Below are 18,878 nucleotides of genomic sequence, written 5' to 3'. Positions count from 1 at the left end.
CTGGTACTGAGAAGCAGCTGTAAAACCTAAAGCAGTGTCACAAGTCCTGTCCAGTACTCCCCTGCTCGACTAGAGAACATTCCTCCAATTACAGAGATGAGGTTCTGTAGTCCAGCAGGGGAGCACTAGAAAGAGCTGACAACATTGCTTGGGATTTCAGTGCAGCAGAGGCAGCTCCGGCATCGTCAGCTCATTACACAAAGTTAGGAATTCACTGGATTGCTAGCAGGGTCAACAACATTTTTCTGTATTGGCATCTCTTTAAAAGGGACACATCACTGGGGAAATGCATGTATTGGATAGTTGTAATGATTTTTTTTTTTTTTTGAGCCCAGACATGCACTTTAATGGTTCTCTATGAGAGACACCAAACCTCAATGATAAGTATCTAGTCATCAAGCATTAAAGACTAAAGGCTCTTTTTTTATTAAAATAACAAACATGTTATACTTACCTGCTCAATGGTACTACACAGTCACTCAAAAACTCTTTCTAGGGTCCCCCACCAGCGCTCTTAGTTTCTCCTCTTCCTCTCCTCTTCTAGGAAGCTGCATCCTATGGTGGCACACATGTGGGCTTTCTCCCGTGTCAGGCTGTCTGGCTCAGCCCCATGCTCCACTCCTTTCTTACAGGATTTGACGGCCAGCAGCAGGGGCCAATGGCTCTTGCTGCTCTCAGTTAAGCTTGTGAGAACAGGGAGAGGAGAGGAGAGAGAAGACGGGCATCTGGGCACAACGCTAGATCAATACAGGACTCAGTTACCTGTAAGTCTTTAGGTGAGGAAGGTTTTTTTTTTTACCCGAATGCATTGTTAGTCAAGTTTATCTAAACCTGCTAGCGTAGTACCCTTGCTTTCCTATTTCCAACAGACCACACTAAGCATGAAAGCACAGCCATCTCAGGGTGGTCAATTTTCTGTCTGTGCTAGGAGCACAGTCTGCCTGTCCCCAAATGGTAAGACTTGTGCTCACACGACCCCCTGCACAAGCATTCACTGAGAAGATCAGTGGAGTGCTGTTTCTCCGCCCCCATCTCTCCAAGCCCCTTATACAGTTGTGAACAGAGATTATGTGAGTACTATTTTTTTATTTTATTTTTTAAATTTAAGGCGTTGTAGTTAGTATTTCTCACATTTAAGTAATTTTTGAAACTGTACTGCTAATTGGAGTTCACTGACTGTGACTGAGGCCAAATAAGGCAGCACATTATTCTTAATCCACTGGGGCCCTAATCACATGATTTGTACATTTAGCAAGCAGATGACAACACAAAACAGTTGTTTCCATGGGAGAAAATGTGATTAATCAGAAGATGCTAGCTAGCCTAAAATAGTTCAACCCTGCTTTAAAGCCAATTAAACCTTCATTACTGGACAATTATAGAGTCTGAAAATTTAATTTATTGTGAAAGAGTTGCAATGCACATATATAGGAATTAAATGCATCCCTTTAACAATTTGTTACCTAGCTGTGTAACTATAATTCTGCAATCATCCATTAAATTTACAGATCAGATAAAATAAGTGGGTAAATGCACTCACATGGTTTTCCAAATGTCTCTCTTGGATGCTCAGCTCTCCACTGCATATTCCTCTTGCCTGGGCAAGACTGTAGGCTGCTGTTATACAAGGCATCCAGTTCAGAGAACTCTTGCTTAAAATCCTGCTTCCACTCCTGGTGTAAATCAAGGGAGCTCTTGGATAAGCCATATCTTACGGGCTTTCGACCAGGGGACAAACTTGGATGAGCACGGTGTTCCACATTTGTACCATCCATTTGTGGACTGTAATATCGACTGACATTATCAACCCACTGGTTAGTGGGCAGAGAGGCAGGCAAATGGACAGTGCTTCCAAACTTCACCTTCTTCCCTGCTTTATAGTAAAACTTCCCATGGTTACTAGAGTCAGCCTCTAGTTGCAGTTCTTTAAATGACTCATTTGGGTTACTCAGGTGATGCAAACTTGAACCATTGAGATTGCAAAAGCCATCATCAGATTCTGGGGAAGTACTTGTTTGATCTGTGCTGACTGATTTGTTCTCTTGGCTTATCAGAGGTTGCGGATTTGACTCGGTATCTAAACGATTTAAAGAATCTTGAATATGATCCCCAACTGAAGGTTTCTGCTCAAAACTGTCAATTCCTGTAAAATTTACACCAAAACTACTTCTCTTTGGTGAACCCCCTTGCAGCCTTTGGAACTGCTCTGCCAGTGAGCGTACTAGCCCTTTACTTTTAGGTGCCTCAACTTTGCTTGGCTCAGAGACATTCAACTCAGAGTGTCCATCTAATAAGGTATCCTGGCTATTTGTTCTAGATGACACATTGGCTGGTTGAATGGTGAAACCCGTCGAACCAGCTGGAGATACTGAAGCAACACTGGAGGATCCAACTTTGTCTTCACTTACATGAATTTCTGTGCTGACAGATTTGTGACAATAACTCGGTGGGTTGCTTCTGTCCGGAGACTGCACTTGTGTGCGACGTGCCCATGGAAATAGTAATGATGGTAAAGAGCCAGATTTAATGCCATTCAGCTTCATCTTCCTGAGAGTAAGGAGACCATCTTTCGCTTCATGCTCCTCAGCCACCTTACCATTATCAGGACTCCCATTGTTACTTCTTTCACCCCTAGGCTTTTTGTTATGAGGATCTGGGCTAGAATCATCTGTCCTCACCATTTTATCAACCGTGCTTTGTACAGAAGTTGAGGCACTCTCTGGGGAAATGGGGTCTGTAGGAGCACGATAGTTTGAAAATGTCTTGCTACATGGGCAATGCTCAGAAGGTGACAAGCTGGAAGACTCAGCAGACGAAGGAAGCAACTCATGGCTAGAGGCGAACAAGTGTGTTAATGGAGTAGATGTGAAGTCCTCCTTTGTGTTTGTCTCCGGCATTGTCTGTCGCTTCATTGGAATTTTGTCCGAGATAGTCTGGTCACTGCAATTAAACGTATTGGGCATATTATTTACTTAATCTGTACCGACTAGGAAAGAAAGCCTGAATATGAGGAAAGATATCTTGTAGGCCTTTTGGGTAAATACCTTTACTGTTCTCACATGACTCAGTCAGCACAGGATCAATTTATATGTAAAAGCATACATGTGAGGCCTCATTTACACTTATCTTTTTATCAACCCCAACCGCTCCCCCTTATGCAACAATGGCAGCTTAGGTGCTTTGTATCAAGGTGCAGCACAAATGATCCCCACTGTCATGTTCAGCAGGCAGTACTATCTGACCCATTCAATGAAACGGGGGAACCCCACAACCACGTGGGGTTAAAACAGGTGATGAGGAGGCGATGCAACTCTTTATTTTCTGTCAAATGCTCTCCGAAGAGCAATGTAAATGTGGGTCGTTTGCATCGCTGGGTGCGTCAGAAAGCAATGCTAGTGTAAACTAACCCTTAGTCACTTGACCTCCAGAACCTTTTTTCTGACACTTTTGTTTACATTCAAAAATCTGTATTTTTTTTTTGCTAGAAAATGACTTAGAACCCCCAAACAGTACATATCATTTTTGTAAAGCAAAGGCCCTAGAAAATAAAATGGTGGGTTTTGCAATTTTTTGTGTGACTCGGTATTTGAACAGCAGATTTTCAAAATGCAATTCTTTGGGGCAAAACACACTTTTTTGAATGTTAATCCATAAAAACTCAATACATAACCCAATTTTTTGGTAAAATATAAAAGATGGTATGCAGAGTAAATAGATATCAAAACACGTCACGCTTTAAAATTGTGCATGACCGAGCAATGGTGAAAAACGACATAAATTTTTTCTATTTATAGGCGACGCTTTTAAAGCCTTTACAGGTTACCACTTTAGATTTACACAGGAGGTCTAGTGCTAGAATTACTGCCCATGATCTGAAGTTCGCGGTCATGCCACACAGGTGTGGGATAATTGCTGATTGAGTGCATGTGGGCCCGACGTATGCATTAGCCTTTGTGAATGAGTATAGGGGCAGGGGCACTTTACTTTTCCTTTTAAATTATTATTTTTTTTTATACTATCTCATTAAATTTTTATTTTATTTTTATCACTTTTATTGCTGTCACAAGGGATGTAAACATCCCTTATGACAACAATATGGACGTTACAGGTAGTCTTTATGGAGAAATCAGGGGTCTATAAGACCCCAAATCCCTCCCTCTGCACTTAAGAGCATTTTATCACACCAAGATCGGTGAGATCAAGTGCTTTTGATTTTTTTAAATGGCACAGTTTACATCTGGTAATCCAGAAGTGACGTGACATCAATTCCGGGTTACTATATCAGAGCCCAACAAAGCTGATCGGGTGTTTGCTGGGCTCTATGATCATCTGACGGTAGCTCCGGCCGGTCACTCAGGACTCCAGGTGGGGAACGAAGATCTTGGTACAGCCGGCTACTTAGGTGCTAGGATTGCTTTTACAACAGAAAAGAAAAAAAAAAAAAAAAACGGTACTGGGATGACTGCAGTCCCGGTAAAACCACTTGAAGTCTAGCAATGTATGGGTATGTTGCTTTTTTGCATGGGTTTAAAGAAGAGGAAATATGCTTACTTTTCCAGCTGTCTGTTGAAATGTTGTCTATTTGCTGTCCCCCCACCACTGCAACTATTCCACACTTTTGGGTGTGGATTATTTACTCCCCTGCCACACGCTGTAGTTTCTCCCATTGATTGGTTGAAAACTTGCAGCAGCCAGGAAGGAGAAAAGAGGAAGCATTTCATAAACTGGCCATCCGAAAGGCAAGGATTATCCCTCTCTCTACAGGTATGCTCGCACATACAAAGTGGCCTCATGCTGACAGGGTGACTTTAAATGTCACATTAATGGAAAGTGTCCACTGTTAAACTGCGGTCAAATGTAAACCTGTACCGGAAAAATAAAGTAGTAAAATCAGACCGTATATAATGAGGCAACAGTGATGGTTCTTCAGGCAAAATCCAAATTCGTTCTTCTTTAAAGTAGTTTAAGGAACAGACAGTCCTACAAGAAGTCTTTCCCATTACTGGATGTTTTTTTTAATTACACTGAATGTAACTGAGAAATCTATATATGTATGACAACATTTAGCAGCTAAAATTAGTTAAGCCTTTACAACTTTCAATACAATGCAGGTAACAACAATACGACCAAGCTGCAACAGGATTAATGAAGAACACATGGGCTTCACTAGCAAATGTTTGGAAGGGCACTGTTTTCTACAGCTTTACTGACAATATTTTTCTGAAATTTATTTTTGTAATGAATTTGGGAGATAATCATCAATATGATTGTTTGATTTAGAAAAATAAAGACTAATGTGACAGGTGCTAAGTGCTCAGATTCTGTGATTTTCAAATGTATTTGCAAACAACTTGTCATCTACTCCCTACATGGAGATGAGCTTGAGTTAGTTTAGCTTAGTTTAGGACTCAAATCTAGCCTTTCCTGAAGTCAATCTTAACAGTAGTTGAGTGAATAAAATGTATACCAGCTCAACAGTATTAGTACTGGTGAGAATTTCATATTATATTGAGACATGTTGCTTTGCTCATCTGTGACTAGCGCAACCTGTTAGCCCCTGGTACCATGCCATCTTCTCAAACATGTGAGGTGACCGGCTCATTTTGGGAATGATGGTGTCTAGATGCATGCTCCTAGAAGCCTTCAAATGTTGTTTCTAAGCACTGGTTAGCATGCTTCTTATGATTTTTTATGCTTCTATTGACTCTTGCTCAAAGAAAAAGCTAAACAAAGCAAAATAATAGGTAAAAGTCACCTAGCATTGTAGGCAATATGGATCAAAACCAAATCAGTTTTGAAAGCACTCCTCTAGCATTGCATCATAATGCTTTATTTGGGTTCACTTAACAGCCACCCTGTTGACCTTCACCTACTGTGGTTTCAGCTTACTACGTTATTGAATTTTGAAGAAAGTCCAGTATGAATAAACCTGAGGTTGCGAAGAAAATCCTAAGCAAGCACAATCATCCACTTTGGCAAATTTGGGAGAAGAATGAGTTGCCTTTTTATTGTGCATCTATGTTGCCCAAAAAACAGTTATTTCAGTTCAGGAATAGATTTCCTTTAAATTAATGTTAAATCATGCTTAAGAACAACAGTTCACTAGATCAGTGCTTCCCAACACATCTTGTCATCTTGCCAACAGTTTCAGTGTTGCGGATATCACACGCACACAAGCACTCCACACCTGTGCGTATGTGATGTTATCTGCAAAACATGCACTCTTGGTGAGACATGAAGACAAGTTTGGGAAAAAACTTAACTGAATTACTCCTAATAAAGGAAGTGTCATTGCAGCTACCTTGTAGATTGATTTATAGCTCCCCCTTGTGGTGAGGGGTAAGCTGGTGGCAGCGCTTGAGGAATTGCCGGCAGCAGCATGTGGTCCTGGAGACTTCGTGCTTTTCGTAAACACATTTGCAACTTCTTATCTGCTAGGGCTCTGCAGTGTGTACTAGATCTGGCATCATGCATGGCAAGTCTGAATTTAGCTAAAATGCAAAAGAAAAACATAGCAGAAACAAATGCACGCACACAAACCAAAATATAAAAAAGAAAAACAGGATGCATAAAAGAGCAGAACATGGGAACATGCAATACAGAGGAAAATAAGTAATGTATTTTTTGTTTAGATCATCAACAATGAACATTTATGTGAGCAATGCATCCTAAATATGTTAATGTATATAACTCAATTGATATGAAACCAATTTGACTGGCAGTGGGAACAGGCTCATCAATAATTGCATACCTTCCAAAATAAGGAAAAGGAAAAACAAAAGTGAGATAACCGTCTGCCCCATTCTCTAAACGTTCTTCCAGACATTGACAACATGTGCAACTTGAAATTACAAATCATTTTTACCCCAGATTAATCCAATCTATTTTTAAGAACTGTAAACAGAGAAAGAAATAGTGCGAGGAGGCCATTATCTCACTGGGAGGTATGCAATTAGAATAGACGAGAAAAAAAAGAAAAAATTGAAATGGATTTTACAGACTTCTGTAAAATAAAATTCAGCAGTTGGTTCTTTCCTGTGTGTAGAAACCTTAAAATAAATAACTAGCTAACAGTACTCTAGGCAGCAGTTTTGTTGAAAATTTGGCTTTTACTTTTCTAAACCTTTCTAGGAAACTGTAAGAAAGATTTCTGGCTAACTGCAGTAATCTCTCTAAATAATATTAACCTCATCAAGTGGAACCAGCATGGCTCCAGTGAACTGCAGGCAGTAATCATGGGATCTGCAGATGGGAATAATAGATGTGGATTTGCAACTTTTTCAGTTGCCACCTGCACAATTCAGAGGTTTTGGCCCTTAAAAATAAATAAAAAATAAAAAATAAAAATGTCTACATATGTACATGACTGAATATGAAGATTCAACCAACCATTCTATGCAAGCTCTGCTAGTCTACTACTAAGATATGCCTGCATTAGGGTTCATCCTAAACACTTTGTTCTCCTGCTTTTACCATTAAAGAAAAGCTGCACCGATATATAGGTTGCTATTGCTGACCTCCTTTTGAAAATGCTAGTTATTTGGTTGCCTTAGGGCTCCCAAAAGATAAAGAAATCTTATGCAGCCAAAAGATATCAGAGCATTTTACCTGCATACATTTTATGCATCGGTTATCATCTTAGCCTTGGAGCCACGGAATGGGCACAAAGGTATGGCATCTAGCTTTTTTAAAAGGATGGTTCAACAATGGTTTGAGGGTATACTTATAATGGAAGTTTTAACTATAATTTGACTCTGGGGGCTAAAATCACCTGCTAGCTGCCTAGACTTTTTGGGGACCCCAGTGATATTCTCTCTCATTCCAAATATGCTGGGTATTTTTGACACCTGCCACAGAAGAGAGATTAACAGCATATTTTCATTCTATAGTAAATCTGGATATGGAGACTCTTTTGTAATGGCAGTAGTAGATAAGTAGAGCTGGGCACTCAGATGCAAGGGTGTCAAAGGCACAAAGATAAAAGTAGCCAATGGGCTACTTGTAACACCCAAGCAGGTCATTTAGACTCCCAGCATCTACCTTAAATGGAATAATTTTGGCTGAACTAAGAGGGGAAAAAAAAAAGAATAAAGTGATACCAAGCACACAGGATGTACTGGTAACCCTTACAAGGAAAATCGACTGATTCTGCATTCTGGCAAAGCGTGTGTTCGCAGGTAAAGCACCATTTTCGTTAAAAGCTGTTCATGATCTTAGCCACACTAAAGCTACTGATGGTGTGAAATCCCAAAGCAGTTTCATAAATTTGGCCTAGTAACTGAATAGCTGATCTTCAGCTGGGAGGGGAAAAAAAGTAATTAAAGGCCCTTTCTGATCCAAGTTACAGCCAGATGAAAGAGCTGTTTTGTTACATTTGTCACATGAAAAATAATTGGAACCTAGAGCACTGTTTCCATCCTGCAAAGCCTATTTTTTAGAAACACGGGCAAAGCAACAAAAGCAGGAATAACAAAGCAATGGAGTATTCTGGGTTAACAGCAAACTGCAAGGATTCTGTTGAAAAAAAAACAAAATCAGAAAACAAAAAGGTCACCTTCTACAGCCAATAGCTGAGCCACAACATGTTAAAGCATGCCATGTTAAACAAGACATAAGGCAGACTTAGGCATTGGTTATGAGTTACTTACAAATAGCTTCATTACACAGTGCCATTGCTGTAGTGTAATCACCCTTCTGCTCCAGCCTCAGTGACTGTTCAAACACGGAATCTGCCTCCTGCATGGACTGTTCAAAGCTGTCACTCCTTCCTGTAATAGCCACAGAGAATTATCCATGTCTTATTTGCTTTTTATGTAGCTTACAAAAATCTGTAAATAAATTTAAAAAAAAGTACCTTCCCTCAGCTTTCTCATAGTGGCTATAGCCACGGGGAAAAGTTGAAAAGCTATTTTGGAGAGGACCACTTAGAAACTGTTGAGCAAATCAATGTTTATTTCCTTCTTTAAGAAGCTTGCGTCTGCCACAATGGTCACAGACAACTGCCAAGCATTCACCATTACTCTTTTAACATTTGTAAAACAAAGCAGTTTATGTTCTGCGTGCACAGCATGACCTTGAAACACCCATATCAGGCTTGCAATTGGGTGTCTTAATAAAGTATTTCGAAAGCAACACTTTACATTTTGTTTCTTACCAACAGCTTTATGGGTTCCTTGAAAATGGTACAAATTTGTATATAAAAAATGTATATATATATATATATATATATATATATATATATATATATATATATATATATATGTTTCACCCATACTTGGGGTGTAACATGGAACATGTTACTCATGCAGCAACCCCACTCACCCCCTAAATCCCCATTGTGACAGTGGGCGGGGGGGGGGGGGGGATCTCCTCTCTGTACCTGCTGTTCAGATTTAAAAACTGGGCGGCTGGGTGGGGCTCCGGCCACACAGCCCCATTGTTCATTCACACTGATCTCTGACTGAATGAACTAAAAGTCCCATCTCCCACCGTGGCAGACAGTTTGTAGTTCTCAATGAACTACGAGGGAGCTCATCAGCACCCTCAAAGTTCACAGATACTTCCTGCAGCTGAGTAACTGTCTGCAGATCATTGTAAAAACACACAGAAGAAAGGATTTCTCTTTAGATCTAAGAGCAGGGGGGCGAGGGAACTAAAAAGTCTTAACACAGCCGACAGCTCTGAGCCCTGATCGGGGGGGAAGGAACACACACACCCCTTCACACAGTTTAGAGAACAAGCACAGCTGTGGATAACAGTCACTGGCTGTGCTGCAGCTCCCTCCCCATCACCATTTTAACTATAATGCAGGCCCATACATGGGCCAAATCCTGAACAAATTTTCTTTAGAAAATCATACATTTTGTGCATTTTGTAATCTGATGGTGCCACCGTGGACTTTGATATTCGACCAATCAAGCCTCATGTTACTACAGAAAATACATTTAGTGTTGGAGAATCTTCTTTGCCAGGTCACAGTTCCCGCGCTCTCTTTTTTGATTATATTTCTCGCACCATTCTCCCAACATTGATTAGAAATTTGTTCCTTTACTCAAATTTGATGACTGCACGATAATCGGCCATTGCTGCGGCCCACCAATGGTGCAAATTTTGAACGAAAAATTCATAACTACGATTTTTGAAAGAAAACGAGTTTGAAATTCGACCCATGTATGGCTGGCTTTAGTGTCGAGAAAAGCTTTCACAGCTGAGTCACGCTGATAACAGAGGAACCAGGCAGCTGAGAGGAATGACAATTAGAGAGAAAAATGTACACTATGGAAGGATGAGCTTTTTCACATTTCATGTTTGAGGTTTACAACCACTTTAATTCTAACTAGATTGGTAATGAAACATGCAGGCTGTCCACATCTAGGTAAGCAGTGGCCACTCGAACCAGCTGCTGATAAATAGGGATGAGCTCCGGCATGTTCGCATACTCCAAGTACAGAGCCACCAGGAAGTCGACGCATCGCTAGTCACAGGCAGTGATATATTTCCTGATGTGCGGCTGCAGAGCTCGGGAAATGTCTCATTGCCTGTGACTAGCGCAGCACCGACCTCCTGGCGGGCTCTGCACGTGGAGTGTGCAAACACACCGGAGCTCATCCTTACTGACAAACTTGTATCTACAAGTGCAGAATCTTAGGATGAAGATTCCTGTTGAAAGGGGTGTTTGACCTCTAAAACGCTTTGAATCAATTAAAATTTTCTTTATTTAATTTTAGCATAAAGCTATATCTGGACATAAAAACTACTGGTGTGGTGCTTCAGTCTTGATTTCACCACAAAGTGGGTCACTAATCCTTCACGTATATATTAGGTGCTGCTTTTTAATAAAGCAAGGATGAAGATAACAGTGGCAGCTCACATATGTTCTGACATAAATATTTTATTGCTATTATATTGTATTATGCCACACATTACAAAGCGGGTAACAAATTTGAAAAAGAGCCTGCAGGGCTCATTACGGAGCTGTAAGCCATTTCTGTTACTGTCTGCTAAAGTGACACTTTTGCCCACAGTGGTTGATGTCTTAATATTGGTCTTGCAAAGAAAAATGATCAACAATAAGCAATATAGAACATACTGTATAATTTTTTTTGTAATTTGATTGTGATTTTATAACAAAACCATGGTCTCTGCTGATTTTTTTTATATAGCTGACAATTTCATGCTAAGCAGTCAGAGCAAACCTGATCGGTTGAAACGTATAATCCAGATTCTGCCATACAAGCATACAACACATGGCCACATAATTTATGCTCTAGAAAAAATACTCTGAAACTACAAGCACAATTCCAAAAAAGTTGGAATCCTGTGTAAAATCTACATAAAACAAAATGCAACAATTTAAAAAATCTCATAAACCCACATTTTATTCACAATAGAAAACAAAATGCTTAAAACTGAGAAAATGCACCATTTAAAAAAAAAAAGATAAGGTCATTTTAAAATTGATGGCAGGAACAGGTCTCACAAAAGCTAGGACAGGGCCGTGTTTAAAATGGCGTAGCATCCCCTCTTCTTTTAACAACACTGGCATTTTTGGAGAGGAGTATTGTCCCATTCTTGCCCGATATAGGATTCTAACTGCTCAACAGTCCTGCGCCATCTTTTTTGTATTTTTTATTTCAAAATGCATAAAATATTTTTTATTGGAGAAAGGTCAGGGCTGCAGGCAGGCTAGTTAAAGTGATTGTAATCAATCACCTTGTAAAACAACCCATTCAGTTTAAAATAGAAATGAAAGGCAAAAAATACTGTATAGATTAAAATAAAAAAACAATAAAAATACCTTTTTTCTATTTTTTTTTAATAAGTGATCACATTCCCTCTGTTCTCAGCTGCATAAGAGCTGGGGGAAGGAGAAGCAGCAGCACACTGAGCTTTCCAGTAAATTGCTGTGCATGAGATGTGTGTCAGAACTGGTGTGTCTGATCATTGGAAGAAAGCACACTGAGTTCCCAGCACAGCTAGGGAACTGACTACGATGGGGTATCCTGCAGGAACACCAGGGATTTCACACAAAAGAAGCAATACAAAGAGAACAGGATATTTTCTCATACAAGTACATGGTACAGCAGGCACATATCAGGAATATGAAATGTTGGGGTAACAAACACTTTAAGCATTCACACTCTTCTATTATGAAGCCATGCTGTTGTCATAGACAAAGCATGTGATTTAACTTTCTCCTGCTGCAATATGCAAAGCCTGCCCTGAAAAAGATAGTCGTCTGGATGGGAGGATATGCTGCGCTAAAACCTGGATATATCTTTCAGAATTAATGGTGCCTTTCCAGATGTACAAGCTGCCCATTCCATATGCACTAATGTACCCCATACCATCAGAGATGCAGGCTTATGAACTGAGTGCTGATAAGCCAGAAAGTCCCCTCCGCTTTCACACGCTGCAGGACTCCGTTTTGATCAGCAGGGGATCTGTCCGCTGATCAGAGCAAAGGGGACAGTTGACAGGTCTCTCAGAGAGCAAACATCGACAAGAGCACACTCTGCTCTATGGGCGGCCAGGAGCAAACAAACTCAAATGTCCGTTTACACATGATTTCCTCCAATCTGATCCATCTAGAGGGAGGAGAACGACAGATCACCTTTCCGTTTGTTTTTAGCGGCCTGGATCGGAACGGAGGCAGATATAAGTGGGTGTAAACAGACATAAGTCTGGAAAAAACTGATAGGCAGACCTGAGCAGAATGGTCAAGTGAAAGGGGCCTTAGTCCAGAGGATGCAGTGCCCATGGCTGCCAAAAAAGACAAAAGAATGTGTTTTTTTTTTCCCTTTGGGAGCACCTCACCAAAAATGAAATTTTTGTTGCAGAGGATGCCCAAAATCAGACTCGTCTCTTAGTGCGGACTTCTGGCAAAGTCAGTAAGTAAATCACACAAGCAGGAAATTACATTTCTGGGGGAGGGAGTTTACAACATCTGTGTACAGAATGCCTTTAGGTTTCCATATTGCACTGTATTTTACAGAAAACTACAGCACTGGAGATTGAAAAGGAAAGGTAATTTTTAATAGCATTTAATTACAATATGACTCGAGTAGCAATTGAATATGCTATATTATTTTTAGGCCTTTTTTCTCCATACTAAAGGGGATTTACCCTTTAAAGTCTTTGCAATTTTGCGTTGAACATTATGCCGAAATTGTTAGACACTTTTTAGGCGCAGCTCTTCACAGATAGGTGAGCCTCTGCCTGTCTTTACTTCTGAGACTCTCCAAGATGCTCTTTTTATACCCAATCATGTTACTGACCTGTTGCCAATTAGCTTAATTAGTGTCAAAATGTTCTTCAAGCTCTTCCTTGTTAATACCACTTTGCCACCTTTTTGTTGCCTCGTCCTAACTTTTTCAAGGCGTGTTGCTGTTAGCAATTTCAAAACGACTTTTTTTTTCTTTTTTTTTTTAAATGGTATACTTTCCCAGTTTAAATATATTTGATAGGTTTTCTACTTGCCATTGTGAATAAAATCTGGGTTTATGAGATTTGCATTGTGTTTTTATGTAGATTTTACACAGTGTACCAAACCTTTTGGAATTGTTGTATTACATTATTAGCTCATCTAGTAGTAAATCCATCCACCAGTATGATAAATATTAGGTCGAAATATACCTGTACTAGAAGGTGGCTCTGTTATGCTTTGCTCTGGTTGAGTGCAGGGCTTTTTGGATCCTTTTAGCCCAATAAAAACAGAAGGCCTTTTACTGCATGATGAATCTTAATCGATACAGTAGTGTGTGCTAATGTTTTCCTTTACGTTATCACATCTTACTTTTGTTTTTTTTTGTTTTTTCTCTTTCTTCCCCTTATAATTTGTATTACTTCATGCCCTCTCTTTTTTTTTCTGTATCATCAAAACTTCAATAAAAATTGAATGTTTAAAAAAAAAAAAAAAAAAAAAAAAAAAAAAAAACAGAAGGCCTTTTAGCCCGGGTTCACACTATAAACGCATGTGAATTTCAGAGGAATCGCACTGTATTCCTGTAAAATTCACATGCAATTCAGTGTGGTGAAATTTGAAGTCATTCATTTTGAATGGCCTCAAATTGCACCACATTGCACCATAGTAGTGCAAGCACCTTTTTTGGAGTCGCACAGCAATCGCATTGCGTTATAGTTTTGCACCATGTGATCTAGTGCAGGCAAACTGCACTGCGTTTGCAATGCGCTTAGAGGCATTGTTAACTTTGTATTGACACCCGCAGTGGATGTGTAGTGGGAAAATGTGCAGGAATAGCTGCATTTTCCACACCGCATATGTGTGAACCTAGGCTTAGTTGCAAACATTTGCAAATAGAAGCGGAAGACACCATGTCAAGGCATGTACATAGAGTGTGGTCCTACTATAACACCAAAAACCTGCACAGGAAAGAAACTTAGAGCAAGCATTACTACAAGCTACCTCATCTTCCGCAAAGGCACAGAAACACGAGAGGGCCACACTTTTACACGTTAGCTAAAGTCTTTTCATGGGTATTCGAAAGACAAAGAAAACAGAAAGTGGCAACTGCTAAATCAATTCATAACAAGCAAGGGAATGTGCAGAGGAGAAAAGCAACCAACAAATTGCAAAAAACTGCACTTAAAGTGTAAGTTAACATTTACAGAAAATCTGTAAGGTGAACTCCAAACTGGACCCCCTTCCCATCGCACCTGATTCTGCTAACCTGGAGTATGGCGATCACCCGTTCTGACAGATCGTACAGCCGCTTTACCAGTTCGAGGATTTGAACTCCCAGCAGCTTCCTATCCTCTTTGCCTGTGGTGACAGGACAGTCTATGCGGGTTCTGATTGGTCGGCGCCAACCAATTAAAACGCTCCTATATTTACCTCCTTATGAGATTAAGCCAAGGGGGTTTCTAAGCCCTGGACCGATGAGGCGGCTATACGAGGTCTCCTAGAATGTGATCCCTGGGCTCCTGGTCAGCGGGACAGGCGAAATAAGGAGGGGGTCCTGTGTATGTTCACCTTACAGATAATTCTTACCCTTTAAGGAAGTCATGGTGTAAAGCAGGGGTCTCAAACTGGTGGCCCTCCAGCTGTTGCGAAACTACAAGTCCCATCATGCCTCTGACTGTGGGAGTCAGGCTTGTAACTATCAGCCTTGCAATGCCTCATGGGATATGTAGTTTTGCAACAGCTGGAGGGCCGCTAGTTTGAGACCCCTGGTGTAAAGCATGTGGCTTTCAAATATATTTTCCAAAGGTGAGTGACCAAGACCTCTGTTTTTAATATAAAATATTACAGACAATTTTTACTGAGATCTTTTTGATGTCTAGAAGTGTTGAATGCTGAGTAATTTCATACTATAAAGCTAGTCATTTAACAACATTTAAAAACCAATGGACAAATTTCATATACTTGACCACAGAGATCCACAATACTGTAGCTTGTTTCCTACAGGCACACAAATGCATAAATAGAAAGCAGAACATTACCCTGATTCTGTAACTCATCCAAGTCTAAGAAGCGCCGGGGTCGTGGATTGAAGCCCATGGCGGCCTCAATTTCCTTCTCCCGTTTCCAGCGTACCTCCTGCTCTCTTGCCCTTCTCTGCACTTCTTCCTGAAGTTCATCAAGTTCGGTCTTCAAAGGAACAGGGTTTTCTGTTGCTGTAACTATAATACAAAAAACTATTAAAAAAAAGTTCAAATTTAATTTTAAGATTAGGCTTACTTAAAAGGAGAGTAAAAAATGCAGCGATTAAAGTAGGAGGTAAAGAAAAACATTTTCTTTTTCCATTTTGGAGAGATTTCCCTTCACTTCCTGTCCCATAGCCAAAACAGGAAGTGAACGGAAAGCATTTCAAAGTGAGGGAATACCTTTCCCTGGTTGTCACCAAAACTTGTGTCCCCATTGGATGATTTCTCCTTTACTACTATTCTGAGAAAAACACAAAGTTTGAGATTTACTTTTAATGAAAAATAAACATGATCAATAGGGGCAAACATAGCAATAAAAACCAGACAGGTATTCTTATCCCACAAAAAAAAAATGTTTTAAGTAGTAGCTCATAGCAGCAAATTGGCTTTCTATATGCAACCACTTTTTGAGCTAGCTGGAGGCACAAATACAGTATTACGGTGTTAGAACGAGAAAACTAATTCTAATTCTGTGTACATTTTACTAACTCTCTGTAGATACTACACCACCAGCATAGCCCTGAATGACTAAAAGGATTGGGTAGTGGCGCAACCAGATAATTAAGTAAATAATGACAAGTCCATCAATTAGTCCTTTAAGTAAAGAGCTTGGTATAGTGGGAGGACAGTCTAAGTGTCAGGGCAAGTCTTGTGGGGCAAGTTAAAGCAAGCGCCAAACATGCAAAAAGAGAAAGAAAAAAGGTGCCTGAGTTAATACTGTAAATTTATTGGTACATAGGTGCATTATAAAATCACATGGAGGTTAGGGAGAATAGGCACATGTTGAGTAAGCAAGATGCTCTCATCTGTCCTGGCTATAAAGACGTTCCCCGTGGCTCTCCCAACCTTTTGTGATGGCTATCCTGACCCGCAGGATGCTAGGTGATCGTGTAGAACCAAGAGTGAGGCTTGGAGAGTAGCTGGAGCTCAATGGTGAGGGCTGGAGTGCAGCATTGGGCATGATACAGCGAGCATACTAGTGACGTCATCACGCCCAAACGTCTTTATACCTGGGACAGATGACAGCGTCTTACTGACTCAACATGTGCCTATTCTCCCTAACCTCCAGATGAGTTTTTTTTTTTTATTTCAAACATGTTACAAACACTGATACATATATATATATAAACTAGGGGACAAGTAAAAGGAGTAAACATATCTTGACGGATTTATATATACTTGGAACATAATTTTATATCCTCCAGCAATTCATTCAGTCTATTTCTATTATAATTCCTTTCAAATCCATATCCTACATGTTACCTCCCTTGTATTCTCAAGCCTGGCCCAATCAGATTTTTCCTTTACCCTTACCCCTTCTGATCCACCAGACTAAACCAGATATAAAACAAACAAAACCAAACAAAACAAAGAGAAAGAAAAAAGGAAAAGAAAAAAAAAACAGAGTGTATCCATGGAGAACCACCTCAGGTAGACCTACCTCCCTTAAGGGGGAGGTAGGTAAGGTCTTTAAATCTCTACTTTAGCTGTCCAAATTACCATCAAGGAGGGTACAACCTTCTTCCGAGCACAAGAAAGTGTTCCAAGGAGACCAAGTCTCCGAATATCTCTCTTGTTGATGTCGTGAAGAGAGGACCAAGTCTTCTAACTAATTTCTTTCACTTTACACAACCACATCCCTATAGTCGGTGGTGACATTGATCTCCATGCTAATGGAACACAAGCTTTTGCAGCATCTAACAAATGACGTATCACCGATTCACTGTATATCCTTTCTGGCATCTGTGAGTTTTTAATGCACCTATGTGTACCAATAAATTTACAGTCGTAACTCAGAGGCACCTTATAGCCCAGAATGAAAATATGCTGTATACAAGACTCGTGCTGCTTGTATGAAAACTTAACATACTAACATTATATAACATGGTCCCCCTTTGCTGTGTAAAGTAATGCACAAATACATACAAATAGTATATCAGCAATGTATAGTGTGTACCAGAGCCGTAACCAAAGCCATAAGCAAGAAACCATGATCCTGACCGCCAGGGCTCTTTCCATCAGTCTCTGGGCCCTTCCCAAAAGGAATTCTTCCCCTTCAGCACCAACTCCTGAGAGTGAAGCCGAGGAAGATTAACAAGCTGTGTTATATGTGCACCCTAGTACTTTAGCCACCGGTGTGTGCAATACAATATATCTCTTAAATAAAAGACTGCACACAGTTCATAGAAATAAAAGGTGTGATACAGAACAATTCATTTTGTCAGGCTTACCAACATGTGACGGATGCACCTTCACCCAAACACTGGAAGCAGAATCTGCCATATCTAATGCACTGCTGCTCTGAGACTTTGGGATACTTCGCCAGGTAGGAGCCGAAGCTGTACCGGGGCTTTTCCTTGAGTGATATTCCCTTTAAGAAAGTGAGTCACAGTGAAAAAAAAATATTACCAATTTATTTTCTCATTTACTTTTGGAGCAATGACACCTTTTCTTCATTACTTTACAAATAACACAGAACCACTTACACTGGCCCCTGAACTGCACAATTTAATGTCCATACTTCAGTCTCACATACTAGAACCCAGTAGCCATAGCTGGAAATAAAGAGTGCTATAACACTTCCTTAGAATGGTTATGGTAAAAACTCTTCCATTCTTAATCAGGTTTCCATCTTTATCCTAACAATCAAAAAAGGAAAAACTAGTGCAACAAGCAGCAAGTTTACACAATTTGATTTTCCCTCTTTTTCCCAAATTTGCTTTATAGTGTTTCAATTTCAAAAATGCAGTCTAGCAATGTCCTCTATATTATTATTACACCTGGGTACTGCACTACTGGAAGCACTGTTGTCTTTCCATGTCATCTTGGAGTTGCTGGTGACTGTGGAGTCCTCCTTAAAGGGGAATCACACAGTGTCCTAAGTAACCAGATTATCAGCATATAAGCCCATTTGACCCACTAGGGGTCTATGCTGGAGGTGAGCCTGCATTGCATTCGGTGAAGGGGGCACAAGTCAGAGTGGAATCACATTGTGTAATCGTGAAACACAGTTCACTATTAGAGACTTTGTAGAGTTGTTATCCGTTAGAAGATTCTCTTCTCTTATTGTGGACTTTTTTCATCATTTTTTTATCACTATTTATTTTTCTAATATTTTGCACATTGGCATTTGCACCTATATTGTGGACTACTTGTATCATATTTTCCATCACCCTGCATTTTTTATTTTGCATAGTGGCATTTGTACCTTT

At 40.0% G+C, this 18,878-nt stretch overlaps 1 protein-coding gene across 5 annotated transcripts in view; it reads right to left on the bottom strand.

The window, feature by feature from the left end:
- The window catches only part of USP54 (ubiquitin specific peptidase 54), a 260,296-nt gene that overhangs the window by 22,531 nt on the left and 218,887 nt on the right, over window positions 1-18,878 (bottom strand). For all 5 annotated transcript variants that reach the window (XM_077454554.1, XM_077454558.1, XM_077454557.1 and 2 more), the window contains exons 15-19: window positions 17,898-18,037; window positions 15,463-15,642; window positions 8,649-8,768; window positions 6,302-6,491; window positions 1,541-2,940 (exon numbers count right to left, since the gene is read on the bottom strand). In XM_077454554.1, coding sequence (XP_077310680.1) covers window positions 1,541-2,940; window positions 6,302-6,491; window positions 8,649-8,768; window positions 15,463-15,642; window positions 17,898-18,037 — 2,030 coding nt within the window. The remainder of the gene's footprint in view (window positions 1-1,540; window positions 2,941-6,301; window positions 6,492-8,648; window positions 8,769-15,462; window positions 15,643-17,897; window positions 18,038-18,878) is intronic.

The sequence above is a fragment of the Lithobates pipiens genome, unplaced genomic scaffold (assembly GCF_037356315.1).
Source record: "Lithobates pipiens isolate NorthernLeopardFrog02 unplaced genomic scaffold, aLitPip1_a1.2 Scaffold_25, whole genome shotgun sequence".
NCBI classification, from domain to species: Eukaryota; Metazoa; Chordata; class Amphibia; order Anura; family Ranidae; genus Lithobates; species Lithobates pipiens.
The sequence above is the reverse complement of the archived record's forward strand: the minus strand, read 5'-3'. Positions and strand labels throughout refer to the sequence as shown.